The sequence below is a fragment of the Sitophilus oryzae genome, unplaced genomic scaffold (genome assembly GCF_002938485.1).
Source record: "Sitophilus oryzae breed Bouriz unplaced genomic scaffold, Soryzae_2.0 scaffold_1146_pilon_pilon, whole genome shotgun sequence".
In the NCBI taxonomy this organism is placed as follows: domain Eukaryota; kingdom Metazoa; phylum Arthropoda; class Insecta; order Coleoptera; family Curculionidae; genus Sitophilus; species Sitophilus oryzae.
Window position 1 is genome coordinate 992530 of NW_022145778.1, and position 17810 is coordinate 1010339.

Genomic DNA, 17810 nt, shown 5'->3' on the forward strand with positions numbered 1-17810 from the left:
AACACTTATGCGTTAAACCTAAACGGACACTGCTTATCAGAAGTTATGTTTACAGTTATACAAATTTGCCTAACAAAGAAAAAATGCTTAACGTTTCGGAAAGTTTATCTCTTTCCGTCGTCGGAAGCAAAAAAAATATAAAGAATAAAGAAGAAAAAAACTATTTAAAATATTTAAATGCAACTATTCGAGAACACTTTATTTTTTAAAACAGATACGTCTAATGTTTAAAAAAAAATAAAACAAAAAATCATAAAGGATTTTTTTGGAGAGATGAATCCGCCACATAGGTATAGACGTTTTTTTAACAATCTATTTGCCTAACATATACACATTTTAATATGGCAACACTGTCGCTTTCAGATCCACACCGTCTTCGATATGCCTTCCCTGGCCGAATTAGAGAAAATAAGTATTTTATGCGTTGACCGCAAAGCGATTGGTGTCTCCACCGTACATTACTTGAGACGTAAGGGGAAATCAAATCAGCCTTGTCACGAATTCGCCCATTAGGTTGCGTATCTTCCCGATTCTCTCAGTCAACGGTAAAACCTAAAATCTCCCTAGCGATATTTACTTTAAGTACAGCTGGTTCAAATCAAATTGAATACGATTCAAAACATATTTTTATTGTTTCGGGCAGTATATTCTATGATACCAATCCCCCATTTCTCTATTCATGTCATGCTGAGGTTCTGAAAAATTTATTTGCCACTTTGTCAAAAGCAAAGTTGTTTTATACAATGTCACAATAACCTTAACATGTCAAAATACTTGACACATAAATATACACTGCTCAAATATTCGAAAAAAATGTGTAAAGAGTCGTGTTCATTTTTGTTTGGAACCAGCTGTACATCTACTAATCAAAGAAGAATTTCATCAAAAATAATTACTTATTTTTATAAAACTGTTACAAATAAATAAATTTTGCTTTCTAAAAGCGCTTACTTATAACTAAGAATATCGGTTTTTGATACAAAAAATAGACTTTCCAAAAAGAAACTAAATATGTCAGATTATGTAATATGAAATATTTTTACATAGACAAGTAAACCTTAATATGACAAACAAATAGATTATAGAAGAGTGACAAAATTTGACTGATAAATAAAAAATGTGAAGCTAAACAATTTTTTCAAACAACATATTTCAAAATTTTAATAAATAAAATGCATTTTAATAACAAACGTCAATTTTGATAGGTTAACCGTGTAATTATATAATGTTATATTTAAGTTTTTTTGACAACCAAAAACTAATAGCGTTACCAAATTTTATCTATCGTTATTAACAAAATGACTTCCATTTGATGGTTTTTTTATTCATGGCACGAATGGTTGTCGTCTCGGCGCACTCAGTGATGAGGTGTACTGGTGTTTCCCCATCTTCCCCACAGAATCTGCATTCGCCATTTCTTCTTAGTTTCAATCTACTGAGGTGTTCATTGAGGAGACAGTGTCCTGTTAAAAACCCCGTGACAATCCGAAGATTGTTCTTACTTAAACCCAGGAACATCTGTGATTTTTCTTGATCATAAGCCCTCAGAAACTTCTTCGACTGTCTTAGACCGTTGCAAGATTTCCATTCCAGGTTGCGGATGGAATCTTCCAAGTTCTTGAGTTCCGCCTTGAGTTGGTTACCACTTGGAAAGCAGAACGGTTCTGGTCCAGTTAGTGGAGTGTTCGCTCCTTTCCTAGCTAGAACATGCGGTTTACAACGACAATTTGACTCGAAATACCAAGTGTGTGGTACCAAATTATTCGTAAAAAGTGCTTTTCCAAATATGCTAATGAGCTACCCTCGTTCGATTTAAAAAAAATTGAGATATGATTAAAAATACGATTTGGTCATATTTAACCGACCAGGACAAGATACGAAAAACATTGACGATCTAAACTAGTTTTTCAAGGCTCCTTGATTAGTGTTTTTAACACAGCCTTGGCACTCTAGATTAAAATTTAAAATACAATTTTTTAAGCCAAAAATGTCAAAAATTGACATATGATATCTCATTTTATTCAGATTGTCATTTCTATCGAATAAAGTAGAAATATATCGAAGGTGCGATTTAAAAATCAAAAATTCTAGTCATTTCCGGTAAAACAGGAAGTAACCAACAACAATTGAGTACGTCAATCGATCCTAATTTATGTCATATACTAACATACCAAATCTCGTTTTTTTTTATCTGAAAAAAATGAAAAAGTTATAGGGGTGAGCCACTTTTGAGACGCACCCGGTATATTTAATAACTTATTATTTGAATACACAACCAAACCAAACCAATTTATACAAGTAAACTAAAAAAAATGATCATACCCTTTCGCAAATTAAAAAACAAATATATCTTGAATGAAATTATTAGCTATAATTAGCAAGAAAAAATTTTCTAAATATTAAAATACTCTAGCCAAATGTATTTGGGTAAATATATACCTTATAGAATAAAACTATTAATAATAATTCTAACAAGAACGATAGATCTATAAGTAAGCAAATAATGATAATTGTTTAGTTTATTTTTCTATATCTTTACTGTAACTATATGTAATTGTTTCTTATTATACTTGTACAACAACTTATAAATATCGTGTAAAAGCGTAAATATCTAAAACTATACTAATGTAGCAATCTCATAGATGTGCGATTTGATTTTGAACACCCTGTGTATTCAAGTTTTATGCCAGACTCTAGCAGTGCCAAAATACAATAGATTAACCATTTTAATCATCATAATATGTTGCGAATTAAATTAATTTATAACAACAAATTACTTTTTCATAACTACAGAATATAATATATATTATGGTCATTTAAAAATAAATAAATAAATCTAAAATTATTTCATATTGAAATAATCAAATATATTATCTATAAGACCTACAACATACGCAGTGGTTCATTTATTAGTTGTAAGGCAGTCAATATTTTTTTTTTAAGAGAGACTGTTTAAGTCATACTACTAAACGGTAGACCACCCTGTATACTAATTATAAAAAAATTCTGAGAAAATTTCTAGTTTTCTGTACCTTTAAAATGTCAATATTTTAATATTTTATTATAGTTTGTCTTGGACTACATTATCACATAGCGACAAGTAATATATAGGTTAAGTAGTTATCCATTTTGAAACATATGTATATTTATATACAGTGAGTTCCAAGAAGAAAATTTTGTTAGCTGTTCATTAAAATAATTGGTGTCGAATAATTATATTTAAGTAAAAACAAGAGAGAACACTCAATACAATATACAGGGTGGTCCGAACTGTATTCCGGAAACTTCGGCAGCATATTCTGCAGATAAAAATAAGTAAAAAAGTTCGTGTAAATGTATGTCCTAAGATGCTTAGTTTCGGAGATAGAGGGTGTAGAAGTTTCATTTTTAATTCGATTTTTTCCAAATAATTTATGAAGTAACGTAAATATTTGGATGAAAATTGGTGTCTGGGAGTTTTTTGACATGAAAAATTTGATTTTGATGTCAATATGAATTTATTTAGAAAAAATCGAAATAAACATGAAACTTCTAAACCCTGTTCTCTGAAAGTAATCATTTTAGGACATACATTTATAGGAACTTTTTTACTTATTTTTATCTGCAGAATATGCTGCCGAAGTTCCGGAATACAGTTCGGACCACCCTGTATATTAAACCTGTTCATATAAAAAACCTTCAACAGTCCTATCAAATATTTATTATAGGATAATTTATAGACCTAAAAATATTGAGAGGCATTGCAAATATCTATATAGATTCTTTAACTTGTAATAAATTCGGTAAATCAAAGATACGTGTTTTTTTTTCGGAAATATATTTTAAATTATCGTTCCCTTCAATTGAATAATTTCAAAAACTCAATTTTTAACTATAATTTTACATATTTATAATAATTCTTAGACACCTATTACTTATACAGGGTGTTTCAAAATATATACTTAAAAGTTTGAAGGGTAAAAATGGAAAAAAATATTAACATGTAATCACCTCTTAAACTTATTCGCATACGTTTTGAAACACCCTGTAGTTGAACATTAATAATTAGAAAATAATGTAGCAATGTATATTTTGTTGAAAAACTTTAAAAATTTTAGCCAATCCTTATATAGTTAAATGTGACACTGTCAAGCAGACTCTCAACAAATGTGATATTCTAAGATGTAAAATAAAAAGAAAACATATTATGTGTAAAAACGGATCAAAATGTAGACAGAGCAGAAAATAATTATATGTACACAAAGAAAAAACCGTATGTTATCTTCCTTAATATAAATACTAACCGTAGGTTCTGAGAAAAAAGTGTTAATAATGATAGTATATAGAGTAAATATAATAAATAATATATTTTCTATATGTACAGGGCGGGGTCTTTATTTAATAAATTTAGTTCGAGGTTTGCACAATACATTACTCTTCTTAATACCGTATGATAAAAAAAAAACGACGCACAGTGGTTCGGATTGCTAAAAAGTGGCGCATAGGATATTTTTAATTTTATTACAAATTCTAGACTTATTAAGTTTAATGGCGGATTTATTAACATGATAAAGATAGTCCAAGGAATAAACAAAATATATTTCAGACTATGTTTGTTTAGTATAAAAATATTAAAAAAGGGGGATTTTCTATGAATTTTATTCAAAAATTATGGTTTTTAAAAAGGTTTGAAAAATGCTTCGAACCTAGTAAACCTGAACATAGTAAAAAACCTGAACCTAGTAAAAAAAATACATAAACTGCAATATGCCTTAAATGGAGTCTTGAAACTCATTTTCTTCATGACATGATTCACCATCACTTTTTTCTAGTTCCTCCTCACTATCTGATTTAATGGCGACTACTTTTTCTGGAAATTCAAACCCTAGTTGGACTGCTTTTGCCGTCTCATTTTTATGTTCCTTCCTTAAATTAGAAACTGTAGCATATGCCAGAACTGCTACATAGGTGTAAGAATCTCTAATTTCTAGAAATAAATTGATTTTTAATCTTTGCCATTAATTGAAAGCAATAATGCAATATTTGCAGCATTATGTAAATAAAAAACATGTTTTTTTTTTCTGAAAGATATTATAAATTAATTCCTTGGCAATATATATCTTTGGTCTCTTTATTTTTTTGGGACTTGGACAATTCTGAAAAAAATTTCTTCTTGAAGGGCCAGGGTCATCAAAAGATTGATTCTCTTCCATTTATAGTAACATATTAAAGTAAATTTTTATTCAACCAGAGACAATTGTAGGAAATAAAACTGCTCCAAGTATAATTACATTTCCTCCACTTTTCTGACCATTTATAAACAAAATTTTCAAATTGCTTTTTTTTCGATAATATGTTAGGAATATTATTATCACACAATAATGAAATAATTTCATCAATAATATCCGCTTCTGACCTATTATTAAAACCCATTTTCAAAAACCTCTCACATATTGATCTGCGGCTTATTGTTCCTAAAAATAAAATGAATAGAGTACGGGAGGAACATGTGAGTCTCTATAGTTACACTTTTACCACTCCAGAGTTACTCATAAAATATTAGTATAATAATTTAAGAAATTATCCATGGAACAAAAATCAGACTACTGGTCAATTTAAAATTCTAATTTATATATCATCTACCTCGGGGTCTCTTGGGGTAAGATACTTGTGGTAAATTAAACTTGGTATAATACCTTTTAAAAATTATAAAATACAGAAGCGGAGATCTGTGGAGTTCTAAAGATACGCAATTTTAAAGTTTATTTTTTTTTCAAAAAAAACGCTCTACTATGTTTGTGGTAACTACTAGCTTATAAAAAAATATTTAAGTTAATAAAATTCTCTTAAAAAGTACTTACCTTGGTCTTGAAAATCCATTATAATTTAATTTATTTACAAGTCTCTGAACTAAGAACCAACATATATTAGCAACACTAAACTATTATCAGCAAATAACTGATATATTTAAACTACAAAATCTAACGAAAACATTTCTGTACGCTTTTTTATTACGATTAAAAAGTGGACCGTGATAAATTTGAATAAATGGACCCATCATCTGTTGAAAATATCATTGTTGAAATTTTCGAAATTTTTTTCTTGACCCCTATGCGTCGATTTTTTTGAATGTGAACCAGTGTGCGACGTCCAATTGGCTGGAAACTGACGATCGATGACATTTCCCATAATAGATATAAAATGACAGCGATCTTTATTTCATAGCCATCGCTGGCGCAGTTTTTTTTTTCGATCATACGGTATAATACCAATGCTCTAAAGAATAATACATTTTTTCTTTGACAATGTAAATAGTGTCAAAAACTGCCTAACACATTTTTACCTGTCCCATAATAAAAACAAAAACCGTTTGATGTACACTTTTTTGTGCACACTGTATAGAAATAATCCTCTCCAACATTGATTTTTATAACAGTTCTACAGTATGTTCCAGGATTGTCTACAGTACAAAAGGAAACTCTTTTTTATTTTTAGCATTTTGAGAAAAATGCATTCTTCATAAAAAAATTTACTTGTTCTAAAATGGTTAATCCTGTTTAAACTTTTCCAAATTTCCACACCATTTTAGAGAAGATTAAAAAAAACGTGAAAAAGTCCTAAAATGTCCTAAAATTCCAAACGCGTTTCTATGGTAATATCATTTCGTTTTCATTTTTTGATAGATTATTATTGAAAAAATTTTAATTAACGTCATATTTTTTGCTGTTTTAAAATGTTAAAGAAGCACAAAATTTATTTAGTTCAATGCTACGAAAACTATTTTTTTTAACAGTTATAGGAAAACGTGATACTTTAACAACAGCAAAAAATATGATGTTAATCAAAATTAATAATAACTATCTATCAAAGAATGAAATCAAAATTATATTACCATAGAAACGCCTTTTGATTTTTAGGACTAGAAAAAAATTCAACCATATTTCCATGTTTTTTTTTAATTTTCTCTAAAACGGTATTGACATTTGTAAAAGTACTCGTATAAACGGGATTAACCATTTTAGAAAAAGCAAAACTTTTTATGAAGAATGCATTTATCTCATAATGTTAATTAGTGATGGGAATACCGGTTCCACATGAGTCGCGTTACAATAGCGACCGTTCCAGAAAAATACCGCGATTTTGTAACCGAGGTTCCGACTTCCAAAGTGTCGCGGTCCTCGCTAAAAATATATCTAACTTATCTATATTTGTAGATTAATGTAACTTTTATGCGCCACTCATTTTCCAAATATCGAGTTTATAATTTTATTTTGTATAGCCAATCTATCTCATTTTTAAGAAAACGATGACATTCGTTGTTATTTTCCATCAATTTTCGTTTAAATAAAATCAACGGCCCATATTTATGTGTATTGTAATAATACAATATATTTAATGTTAAAATCAAGAACAAAGTCCAAACCACTGTCGAAAAAAATTGTTTATTGGCCTAACCTAACCTTAAAAATAGATATAAACAATAAAAATTATATAAATGTACAAAAGCAAATAAAATATTTATATTTTATTTTATTTGCTTTTGCGTTTTATCTTTCAAACAACGCTATTAGGTATATACCACGCCTAGTACATACCAAAAATTGCTATTTCGAAAGTAACGTAACGGGAGCACCAACGCCAATAGTAACCAACCAAATCGCGACAGGCAAAACCGGAACCCTAGAAGCGCTCCAGCGACTGCCGGTCTCGGAACGAAGTACGTCGCCGCCGAGGTCGAGCGTCGATAGCCAGTTACAGCAGGGACCAGTTACTTGTTACTTCTGTTCGCGACAGACGGAACTACGGCTCTAGGAGCGCGACGGCTGGAGCGAAGTTACTTAGCTGCCGAGAGCCGAGGTCGAGCGTCCATAATCAGTTACAGCAGTTACCAGTTACTTCTGTTCGTTACAGACGGAACTACGGCTCTAGGAGCGCGACGGCTGGAGCGAACACGCGCGACGCTCCGTACATACCAATGCCAGTTATAGTAAACGCCACGAATGTTTGGGAGTGATTCATCACTTGATGAAGTTAGAATCGACACGCGCGCTATCATTTTTACATTAAAAACGTAAATTTTTACCGCAGACGTAGGTTTTTAAAGGCCCGATCTAATCATCTCCCTGCGCTCCTCCTACTTATTCTAAAATGTTAGCGTCATTGACAAAGACGATACTATATCGCGTTTCTTTGACTGATTCGTTTTTGTGCGTCAGTCCATTGGTGTGCTTGCAGTACGACCAATGGGGCATTCCAGTTTATATTTATAACCAAATATATGTTTTGACAAGACTTTGGCAGTTAAAACAACAAATTACAACAGATTATATATTGGTTATTATATGACTTGAAACACCACGGCACTGGAATTAAGTATTATGTGACCTTGAACAGATTAGTTCACATGGTAGCGACCGATGAATCACTCCCAAACATTCGTGGCGTTTACTCTACTACTGTTGGCGACTGACGAAATAGCGACGGCTGGATCTAAACACGTCGCTATGCGGTTACTACGGTTCCAGCTAACTTCAAGAGCGATTATAAATAATTTATTTGCAAATTATAATTTATAATTCTGTCGTCATTATGATCGTCGTTCTTCAGTAACAGATTCCTGATTCGTTGTGGAGCGCGCCACGACGTTACAAAAAAATATCGCTCCAAAATCGCGTTACTCAAATACCGACACATCACTAATGTCAATAGTAAAAATGTGTTTCCTCTTGTAAAGACAATCCGAGGACATACTGTATAGAGTCCTATTTTTAAGCTTTTTATTATTCATAATTTTAGTTATTTTATTCTATGACAGCTACTGGTGTATTTTGTTATAATAAAAAATCTTAAAAGATAACAAGTATATGGGCCTTCGACAAGTCAAAAACTGAATTTAATTTTAATATAAAGACTCACCCTGTATTTACTTCTGTTAGTCAAATTTCTTAGTGTCAATACCTACATAAATAAGTATAGATATCTGCCAAAAATATCGAAACCGCCAAAGAAAAAAAGGGTGTTAAAAACTTACAATGAAAGTTTGGGAAGAATAAAAGAAATTATGAAGAACAATATTTCAAATATCAATACTTAGTTCACCCTGTGTAACTGATTTTCTAACAGTTTGTATACACTTTACAATGACTTGATACAACCAAAAAACTCTAAACTAAAAAATAAATAGATGTTTGTAGATAAATATAATTTTAAGTAATATCAACAGGATAAATTGATATTAAATTATGTTAAAAATGAAAAATGTAATTATTATTTATTGTCATTGAAATACCTATGTGGTTTCAAATAATGATTATTTAAAGTTATAGTTTGTTTTGATTATATGTCTGTCAGATAACCTGAGAAAAGGTATTTATTAAGTTTTTTCAATAAATTTTATTCAGAATGATTTGTTTTTTGTTTATTTCTCAAATTATCCTAAAACATCTTGCATTAAAAATGAAATGTCATTTATTAAAAATAGTAAACTGTCGTTGTGTGTGTTCTTCTCGATTTACTATTTTCTTATTTCTTCATTCCCTTTTTTTAATGTATTATTTAGTATATTTTTTATAATAGTTTTTGTTTTAAAATTTATAAAAATATTTCAAAAAAAATCATAAAAATATAATAAAGAAAGTGTACAAATACTGTAAGTTTTTAGTGTACCTATTATTAGTTGCATACTTACTTTTGTTATAAAATTTTTATTTTTACCATTTTTCCTTGCTCACTTTAAATTCCAGTGTATTTTCAGGTGTCAATTTTTAGCCAATTTTAATAACAAATTGAAACTACATTTGTGGTTTAAACTTTCTTTATTTTTTTCTGTTTAATACCATATTTTCTAGGAACACCGTCTACAATTTTTTTTGCTGCTTCCTTCTTCTCTTTCAACTTACTGTGAATTTTCTGTTTTAGCTTCTTCTTACGTCTCTCACGATTTTTATCAGTTTTCGACCTTTCGCTTTCACCTGAAAAAAAGTAAAATAAAATAACACATAATTGAAGTAAACGAAATGAGATGAAAACAAAAAGAACAAATTAATATGTAATTAAAAAAAAATAAAAAATTTACTAATAGCAAATTTACTCAATAAAAATTATTACTTTGATAATAGACATCTTTACTTTTTTCTGAATTAAATATTATTTTTTGACAATTTTTTTATGTCAATCTCTGTATGTAGAGGTCGGAATTAGAGAGAAATTTACATAAATGTTCAAAGACTGATATATCCCTATCCTATATTATATACACTATTTAGAGTATATCAAAAATTTTAACGGTTTTGCAGATATTTGCGGTTTTATATTTCATATGGCATTTTCCACAGTAAATTTTTATCAAAGCCACCCAACGATTTTAATTTTCTCTCTTAATTTACAGTTGAAAGAGCCATATGAAACAATACTGCATGTATCTGCGAAACCATTAAAAATTTTGAAATACTTTAAAAACAAAAATGTTCATTTTTTAACTCTCCATCGAGTAAAGAAATAATATATAAGGTGTTCTGTTTAAAACAAAAACAAAGAAAAATTATTTTATATTTAAGAAAGTTTGGCGTAGAATTTTCAACATCCTGTATAATTTAAGATTACGATATTTATAGCAAAGTACGTATAGACCATCTAAAGTAAATACCTACTATAGTTTTGATTACAAGACAGTTCTTGTATTTGTAATAATTTTTTTAAGGAAAGTTGAAAAATATATATTTTTTATTTATTTATATCGCTGAAATTGTAGAAATATATTTACTCATATCTTAGGATTATGTAAAGTGATCTGAAAGGAAGCCAAAAATGCAATAACATAGAGGGTGTTCCATTTAAAAAAATCATCCAGATCCACTGACACATTTTTGAGCCACCCTATAGAAATTAAAATATTTTCCTGAAATACATTTTCGTACATACTTTGGTTTGCACTTAAACAAAATTCTCAAGATTTTTATTCTAGGAGCTACAGATGCCCGAAGCACTATTGCCGGACCCTGTAGAAATCCCTAGCAATCTTCCTAATTTTGTAAATATACTCCCTCCTTAGTATTTTTATTCAATGCCACTGACTTAAAATTAGATAAATATGACACGTACCTGTAATATCTCCTTTGACTTTATTCCTAACCTCTTCAGGTGCTAATAACGCTGCATCACTGACAGCTACCGGAGCGACATCTTCCATGTTTATTGCCGGTAAATTACTGACTATTTTCAGTTCTGGAACAGATTGTCTGGAGGTGAAATGATAATTTGACAAAGCATCCAGTTTGTTAAATAAGTCTCCCATCATTTTTCGCACTTCCTTGTGTAACTCTGGTTCTTCTTCTTCTTTTTCTGCATTGTTCGGGTCCAGTGCAGCCTGTTTATCCAGGAATTCCTTTTCGTAGATTTGGGCCAGTGATTCTTTGCTCTTTTCCTGGTTCAATACTAGTTGTTTCTTGTACTCTAACAAAGAATTGATTGGTTTTTCTTTACGTTCTACGCTATCGAAAACCTTGTCTTTTATTCTTTGCCTGATGATGTCCTCCAGTTGTAATGAGGTATTTTCGGTAATAACAGGTGCTAAACAAATTAAAAAGTTTTATTTTCACACAAATAATAGCTTAAAGTTAAGTAGATAGTCATAAAAAATTAATAGTTACTAATTAACTTTGTTTTACAATGATCATTTTGAGCTTTATCATCGCAATATATCATTATACAGGGTGTTTCAAAACAAATGCGAAAAACTTCAGGGGGTGATTCCTTGTTCAAAATAAAGGGTAGTTTGCTTCATAAACGTTGGGTCAAAAGTCAACCATTAGGGAGATATCGCGGTACAAAGATGGCGGAAAAATAATGTTTTTATTTTTTATCTTGAAAACGAAAAGAGATAGACTAATAAAATTTTATGGAAGCATTACTGTTATGAAAACACACTTTCTGGTAATTTTTTCACTTTTTTAAAATGAGTGGAAGGGGTTGAAATAAACTACCCCTATCATTCTTGTTAACGAAAGTTAATGAAAATCTTATCAAACACATGCAAAAAAATTAATTTGGATAGTTTAGTTTGTTTAGAAACTTTTTTATCTCTTGTATTTTTTTGATAAAACTCACCGATTTGAAATTAAAAAATAAAATGTAAATCATTACATGCCAGGACAAAAAACATTTTCTGATAAAGAATCTAGTGGGCTGCTGTAATTTTTTTAGGAAAAAATCTAGTCGGCCGCTGTTACTTTTTAGGATGTTCCTAATATTATTTTATTTGATATTACTCTACTGCAATACGTTATTATCTAGATGATTATTATTATCGTTATTATCACTTCTTAATCTAAAAATGTTTTTTGTCCTGACATGTAATGCTTTACATTTTATTTTTTAATTTCAAATCGGTGAGTTTTATCAAAAAAACACAAGAGATAAAAAAGTTTCTAAACAAACTAAACTATCCAAATTAGTTTTTTTGTATGTGTTTGATAAGATTTTTCTTTAAATTTCGTTAACAAGAATGATAGGGGTAGTTTATTTCAACCCCTTCCACTCATTTTAAAAAAGTGAAAATATTACCAGATAATGTGCTTTCATAACAGTAATGCTTCCATAAAATTTCATTAGTCTATCTCTTTTCGTTTTCAAGATAAAAAATAAAAACATTATTTTTCCGCCATCTTTGTACCGCGATATCTCCCTAATGGTTGACTTTTGACCCAACGTTTATAAAGCAAACTACCCTTTATTTTGAACAAGGAACCACCCCCTAAAGTTTTTCGCATTTGTTTTGAAACACCCTGTGTATCTTTTTAATCAGATATAGTTTTTTATATAAAAAATAAATTTACCTGGTCTAGATGTTATATCAAATTCAACAACTTCCTCCAATAACGAGTTTTGTGGTCTGCTATCAGCATGAATTTCTCCTTTCAATTGCCAGGGTTTTTCGCTGACTGCTTGTTCTTCCATCTCTTCAATTTTCGTTCTTAACCTTTGCTGCCTAAGCTCAAACTTTGATAGTTGAATCTTTTCCTAAAAAAGAAAATTAAATAAATCGGGTACAATAATAAAATAAGAATTTAACTTACTTCATGTTCTTCTTCATCTGAATTAGATTCGCTGAAACCTCTCTTTCTCTTGCCCTTGTCTTCTGTTGTGTCATCTTTTTTAACAAAATAGTCCTTAAATTTGGCCATTTTAGCATCATCTTCCCCAGTGCTTTCTCCAGAGTCTTCATTTTCCTCAAATAAATCTATACTCTCTTTGTCACTTTCATTCTCTGAATCACTTTCTAAAAATTCACAAAAATACTGTTATAAATTTATAACAAATTGTATAAGTAACTTTACCAGAGTCATTAGCATTTCCATTATTTTCTTCTTTGTTTAAGAAAGCTTCCATTTCATCTAGTTTAAAAAACTCATCATCTACAACTGATTTCCTTTTGCTCTTACTATTAGTATTTTTGAGTTTATCAACAGATATATCGCTATCATCTTCAGAAGCTTCTATCTTATTACCTTCTTCTTCTTCATCATCTTCATCTGATTCAGACATATCATTTTCAGAATTTATTTGTGTATCAACTGCATCTTCATTTTTCTTAATATTTTCGCCAAATACTAGTTTATTTTTATTAGATAATAACTTGCTAATAACGGTTACGGAGCTATTTAAAACATCTTCATTCTGTAAATTTACTTGCTGCCATATTTGTTCGGAATCAAAATCTTTTACAATTAATTTCGGTAGTGATTTTAATGAGCCATTTTTATGTTCTTTTTTAGTGAAATCATATATATCTTTAATATGGCCTTTTAAACGATCAACTAAATCATCGTCTACGCTAAAATTTCAAACAGAATAATTTGAAATGCAAATTAACAAAAAATATATGTGAAAAAAACTTACGACAGGTAATTTGTAGGACTATCTGTAACCTTCTGAAAATTCGATATAAATTTCTGCAACTCGAGTGTCATTTTATAAATTAAAAACAAATCAAATTATAATAACATTAAAAATATAAGGAAATAAACTATATAAAAATGATATAAACATTAAACATGCACAAAAAAGTATGGTTAAAATGTTAAAATCTATGGTTAAAATCTCAAAGTCGTCTTTTGTTTATGTAGGCGGTAAACTAGTCTTCCTTTCCAATATAAGATTATTTGCCCTTATGTCTTTGTGCCAACACTACACACTGTTAACAGTTACTGAAGGACAGGGATGGAAGTAAATTTTTTTTACCAATCTGAGCACGTAAATTTTTATCACTCTTCTACTTTTTTGCAATCTTTAGTATCTTATCTATGGCCATTATAAAACTAGAAGGTAAAGGTGTGGCAGTGCCTTCTATTAAAAGATCAGCCTGCGGGCGGACTTTTGTTTACTTCATCAGCTGTACATACTTAGATATTGGGTTAGATTCCGTTTCATATTTTGTCGGTTGATTTTTGGTTTTAACTCTTTGATTTTTTGTATTATTTATTATTGTAGTGCAAAAAACTAATTATTTTGGTGTTGAAGTGACAAAACTACTACCAGATATATGGTCACTCTCGGTTTCGCATAAAAAAAATAGAAAAATTGAAAAATTACACGTTGTGTAAGTGATTTAACCTAAAAGTGCCCATACATTTTTTACTCATCGTGATTTTTGTGTGTGTTTTTTAAGACTCTAACAATTCATCAATAAAGCTTAAGTGGAGTGTGTTTTTGTGCTATGCCTCATCTTTGTTGTGTTCCTGGTGGAAAGGATAGTTATACTAGGCAGCCTAAAGTGTCCGGAAGAGCAAGAAAAATGGGTACGAGTTATAAATCAAGAGAATTCTATTGAAAATATCTTTAATAAATTTAAAAATAATATTCTCCCATGATAGTATTAATGAAAACTGGACAATTATGTTTATTTTATTCATATTGTGGAATCTCCATTCCAAGTGTTGTTGGTGCAGCTTTGATAGATTCAAACACGTAAGATAAACATGTCAGTAGGTATTATGATCTAGGGAAAAATAAAGAATATGTGTATTAAAGATCATGAAAAAGATTATTATTTTGAGTTCAAATTTTAAAAAAGATTTTTCTAAAGACAAGACTGATACAGTTTAAAAGAAGAATGTGTTTTTGTTTGATAATATATAATGTATGTCAAGCATAACATATATTTGTTCAGTAATTTTTAATGAATAGTGTTGATTATTTATAATACCAAATAAATATCAAATATTTTAAGTGATGGCTGAATACAATGTGAATAAAATAACAATAAAATTGGTATATTTGCATAATACAAAATTAAGTTTTAAGTATAAAGGTGTTACTAAAAATACTAAGAAATTCATATTTCTTTGTTTTAATTGGTCTAATGTTATTTACATTTTACGTAAGAATTATACCGTATCATCGAAAAAAATCGGCGTCTAGTTGGCTTGGAAATGAACATTGATGACATTCCCTAAATAACTGTACACATAAAATAATTAACTAGAATTTTACAATCTTGGAAAATTTGATATTCTTGAACCTTGATTCTAAATATTCTAAATTTTTGATTTTCTTGGAATTTAGGTTCGGGAAATGATTGATTTTTCATTTGGTTTTCATTATTTTTATTTGGTTTAAAAAAAAACGGTTCGGCTAACATTATAGCCTCCCATCAGTGTGTCATATGAAAAAAATAGTGTCGAATATAATCCAAAAATTGCATATAAAATATTCACACCACGCACATAATGTTTACTGCGTACTCCATAGTCAATGTAGATAATTTTAGTGTTAAGAATAATAATTTTAAAAAATATGTGGTCATCTTTTGATAAGTTTATATTAGTTTATTAATTGCAGTAAACATTATGAGGTGTGAATTATATTGTATATGTAATTTTTGGATTATATTCGACACTATTTTTCTCTATATGACACAACACTGTGAAGGCTATAGTTAGCCGAAACGTTTTTTATACCAAATAAAAATAATGAAAACCCAAATGAAAACTTAATCAACGTTTTCCCCGAACCTAAAATCCTAAGAAAATCAAAAAATTTAGAATAATTTAACATATAAAATGCCAGCGATCTTCATTTCATAGCCATCGCTGACGCCTTTTTTAGATAATATTGTATTATTTGTAAATATAATTTTTCGAACATTGATACTTGCAAAATATACATATAAATTTTGTGAATGCAAATAATAATACATCACTATTAGTAGATATTAAATGTTTTTTTTGTTAAACTAGATCGATTTTCAAACCCCAAAATTTAAAATATATTTACATTTTACCCATTATCTTATGTACCTATACATTATTTGTACATTGTAAAACATTTGCTGCATTTGTATGGTTCATAGTTTATTTGCCAAAGTATTTATTACTATAAATAGGTATATATGTTGTAGTTATTAACTGTATATTATGTATATTTCATTTAAACTATATCATTTTTAAAATACAAACCAAAAATCCGAGGAATAATTATGTTTTCCATGTATTCTACAACATATTTATTAATCCATTATATCTAACTAGCGTGACGTCATAAATCTCGCCCCCAGGCTGATCTTTTAATAGAAGGCACTGGGTGTGGATCCGGTGGCTGACCTTGAAGGCCATATTTGCTGCATTTGATCATCGATACTACGCAAGCGCACATCGTCGATGTTGCCAAATTGCAGTTTATTTTCGAATTATTTGCAGTTGAATTTTTTTTTTGAGTGTTAATCAATAATAATACAAATTCTATAATTAATTTTATAATTTCAGATTTATCTTGATATCCAAAATTAAGGTAAGAAGGATAATGAAGATTGTGAAATGAAAGTATTATGAATATATAAAATTGTACGTAATAATAACAGAGATATGGAAGTGGTTGAATAATAATAACATTTATTTATATATTTACATTAGAATTAAAAATTATCATTTACGGATTTTTTCTAATGGTTTTAAACTTATTAGAATTATTTTATTTCTTTCAAGTTATTTAATTTCTAGTTATTTACAGGCAACAATAGTTTTCATTATATTATGTATATTGATGTTTTGAAATATTACCATGACGAGTCTTATAGAACAATACACGTCAATGGGAGATAGAGGTAACATATTTTACCTATAATGTTACTAATATAATATACTTTGATTGTAATGTTTGTATCATATAATTTCTTAAAAATATCAAGTTAGTGGATTAATAGCAATTTTAGACATATATTTTATCGAAGAGTGTTGATAAGACTAAAATAAGCTTTATGTTTTATCTTTTTCTCTTTAGAAGGGAGATGGTTTGTATCGTAGAATACATTACAGTATTTAATATCGTGTACTTTGATATTCTTTTCTTAATTTACTGCAATTTCTTGTTTCCTATAATGCCAAATCTTGACAATATGGTGAAGGTTGAGTTTTGATCTTATTAGTTTTATACCTGTGTTTATACAAGACCAAATTAAGACTTAGTTTGTGATTTATATTAAGATCTTTCTTATAATATTTATTATGTCTTAATCTTATGCTTTGTCTGGAAAATAAATGTTAAAATATCTTAATTTTGCATATCCTATTCCATCCTTCCATTAGGAAAAATATGGTTTATAAATCATATTATAGCTAAGAAAATCACATAAATTAGGTGTAAGAATAGAGGAATCTTAAAGTAGCAGAAAACCTATTATGAACATGACATGGAGCTACAGCATTTAAAAATTAAAAAAAAGGAAAAATTTGGACACATAATTTCCCGAATTTTTAATAAAGCCCTTTTTAAACGTAGCATAATAATCTAGAGCAATTAGATTAATTATAGGAATCTAGAGTTTTATTTCTATTTAA

At 29.0% G+C, this 17810-nt stretch overlaps 2 protein-coding genes across 2 annotated transcripts in view; both read right to left on the reverse strand.

Annotated features, from left to right (window-relative positions):
• The window catches only part of LOC115886970 (vitamin K-dependent protein C-like), a 136579-nt gene that overhangs the window by 80604 nt on the left and 38165 nt on the right, over window positions 1-17810 (reverse strand). The window lies entirely within an intron of this gene.
• Window positions 9776-14066, reverse strand: LOC115886943 (U3 small nucleolar ribonucleoprotein protein MPP10). Its single transcript, XM_030906274.1, has 6 exons — window positions 13876-14066; window positions 13314-13810; window positions 13053-13255; window positions 12813-12996; window positions 11080-11547; window positions 9776-9950 (listed from the first exon to the last, which is right to left on the reverse strand). The coding sequence occupies exons 1-6, from the start codon at window positions 13944-13946 to the stop codon at window positions 9784-9786; spliced, it is 1590 nt and encodes a 529-aa protein (XP_030762134.1). The 5' UTR covers window positions 13947-14066; the 3' UTR covers window positions 9776-9783.

Excerpts from the sequence above, each read along its gene's own strand:
- LOC115886943 (XM_030906274.1), bottom strand. The coding sequence starts at position 13,946 with ATGACACTCGAGTTGCAGAAATTTATATCGAATTTTCAGAAGGTTACA. Across the intron at positions 13,256-13,313 it reads TGGAAATGCTAATGACTCTG|AAAGTGATTCAGAGAATGAA; the intron begins GTAAAGTTACTT and ends GTGAATTTTTAG. Across the intron at positions 12,997-13,052 it reads CAGATGAAGAAGAACATGAA|GAAAAGATTCAACTATCAAA; the intron begins GTAAGTTAAATT and ends TTTCTTTTTTAG.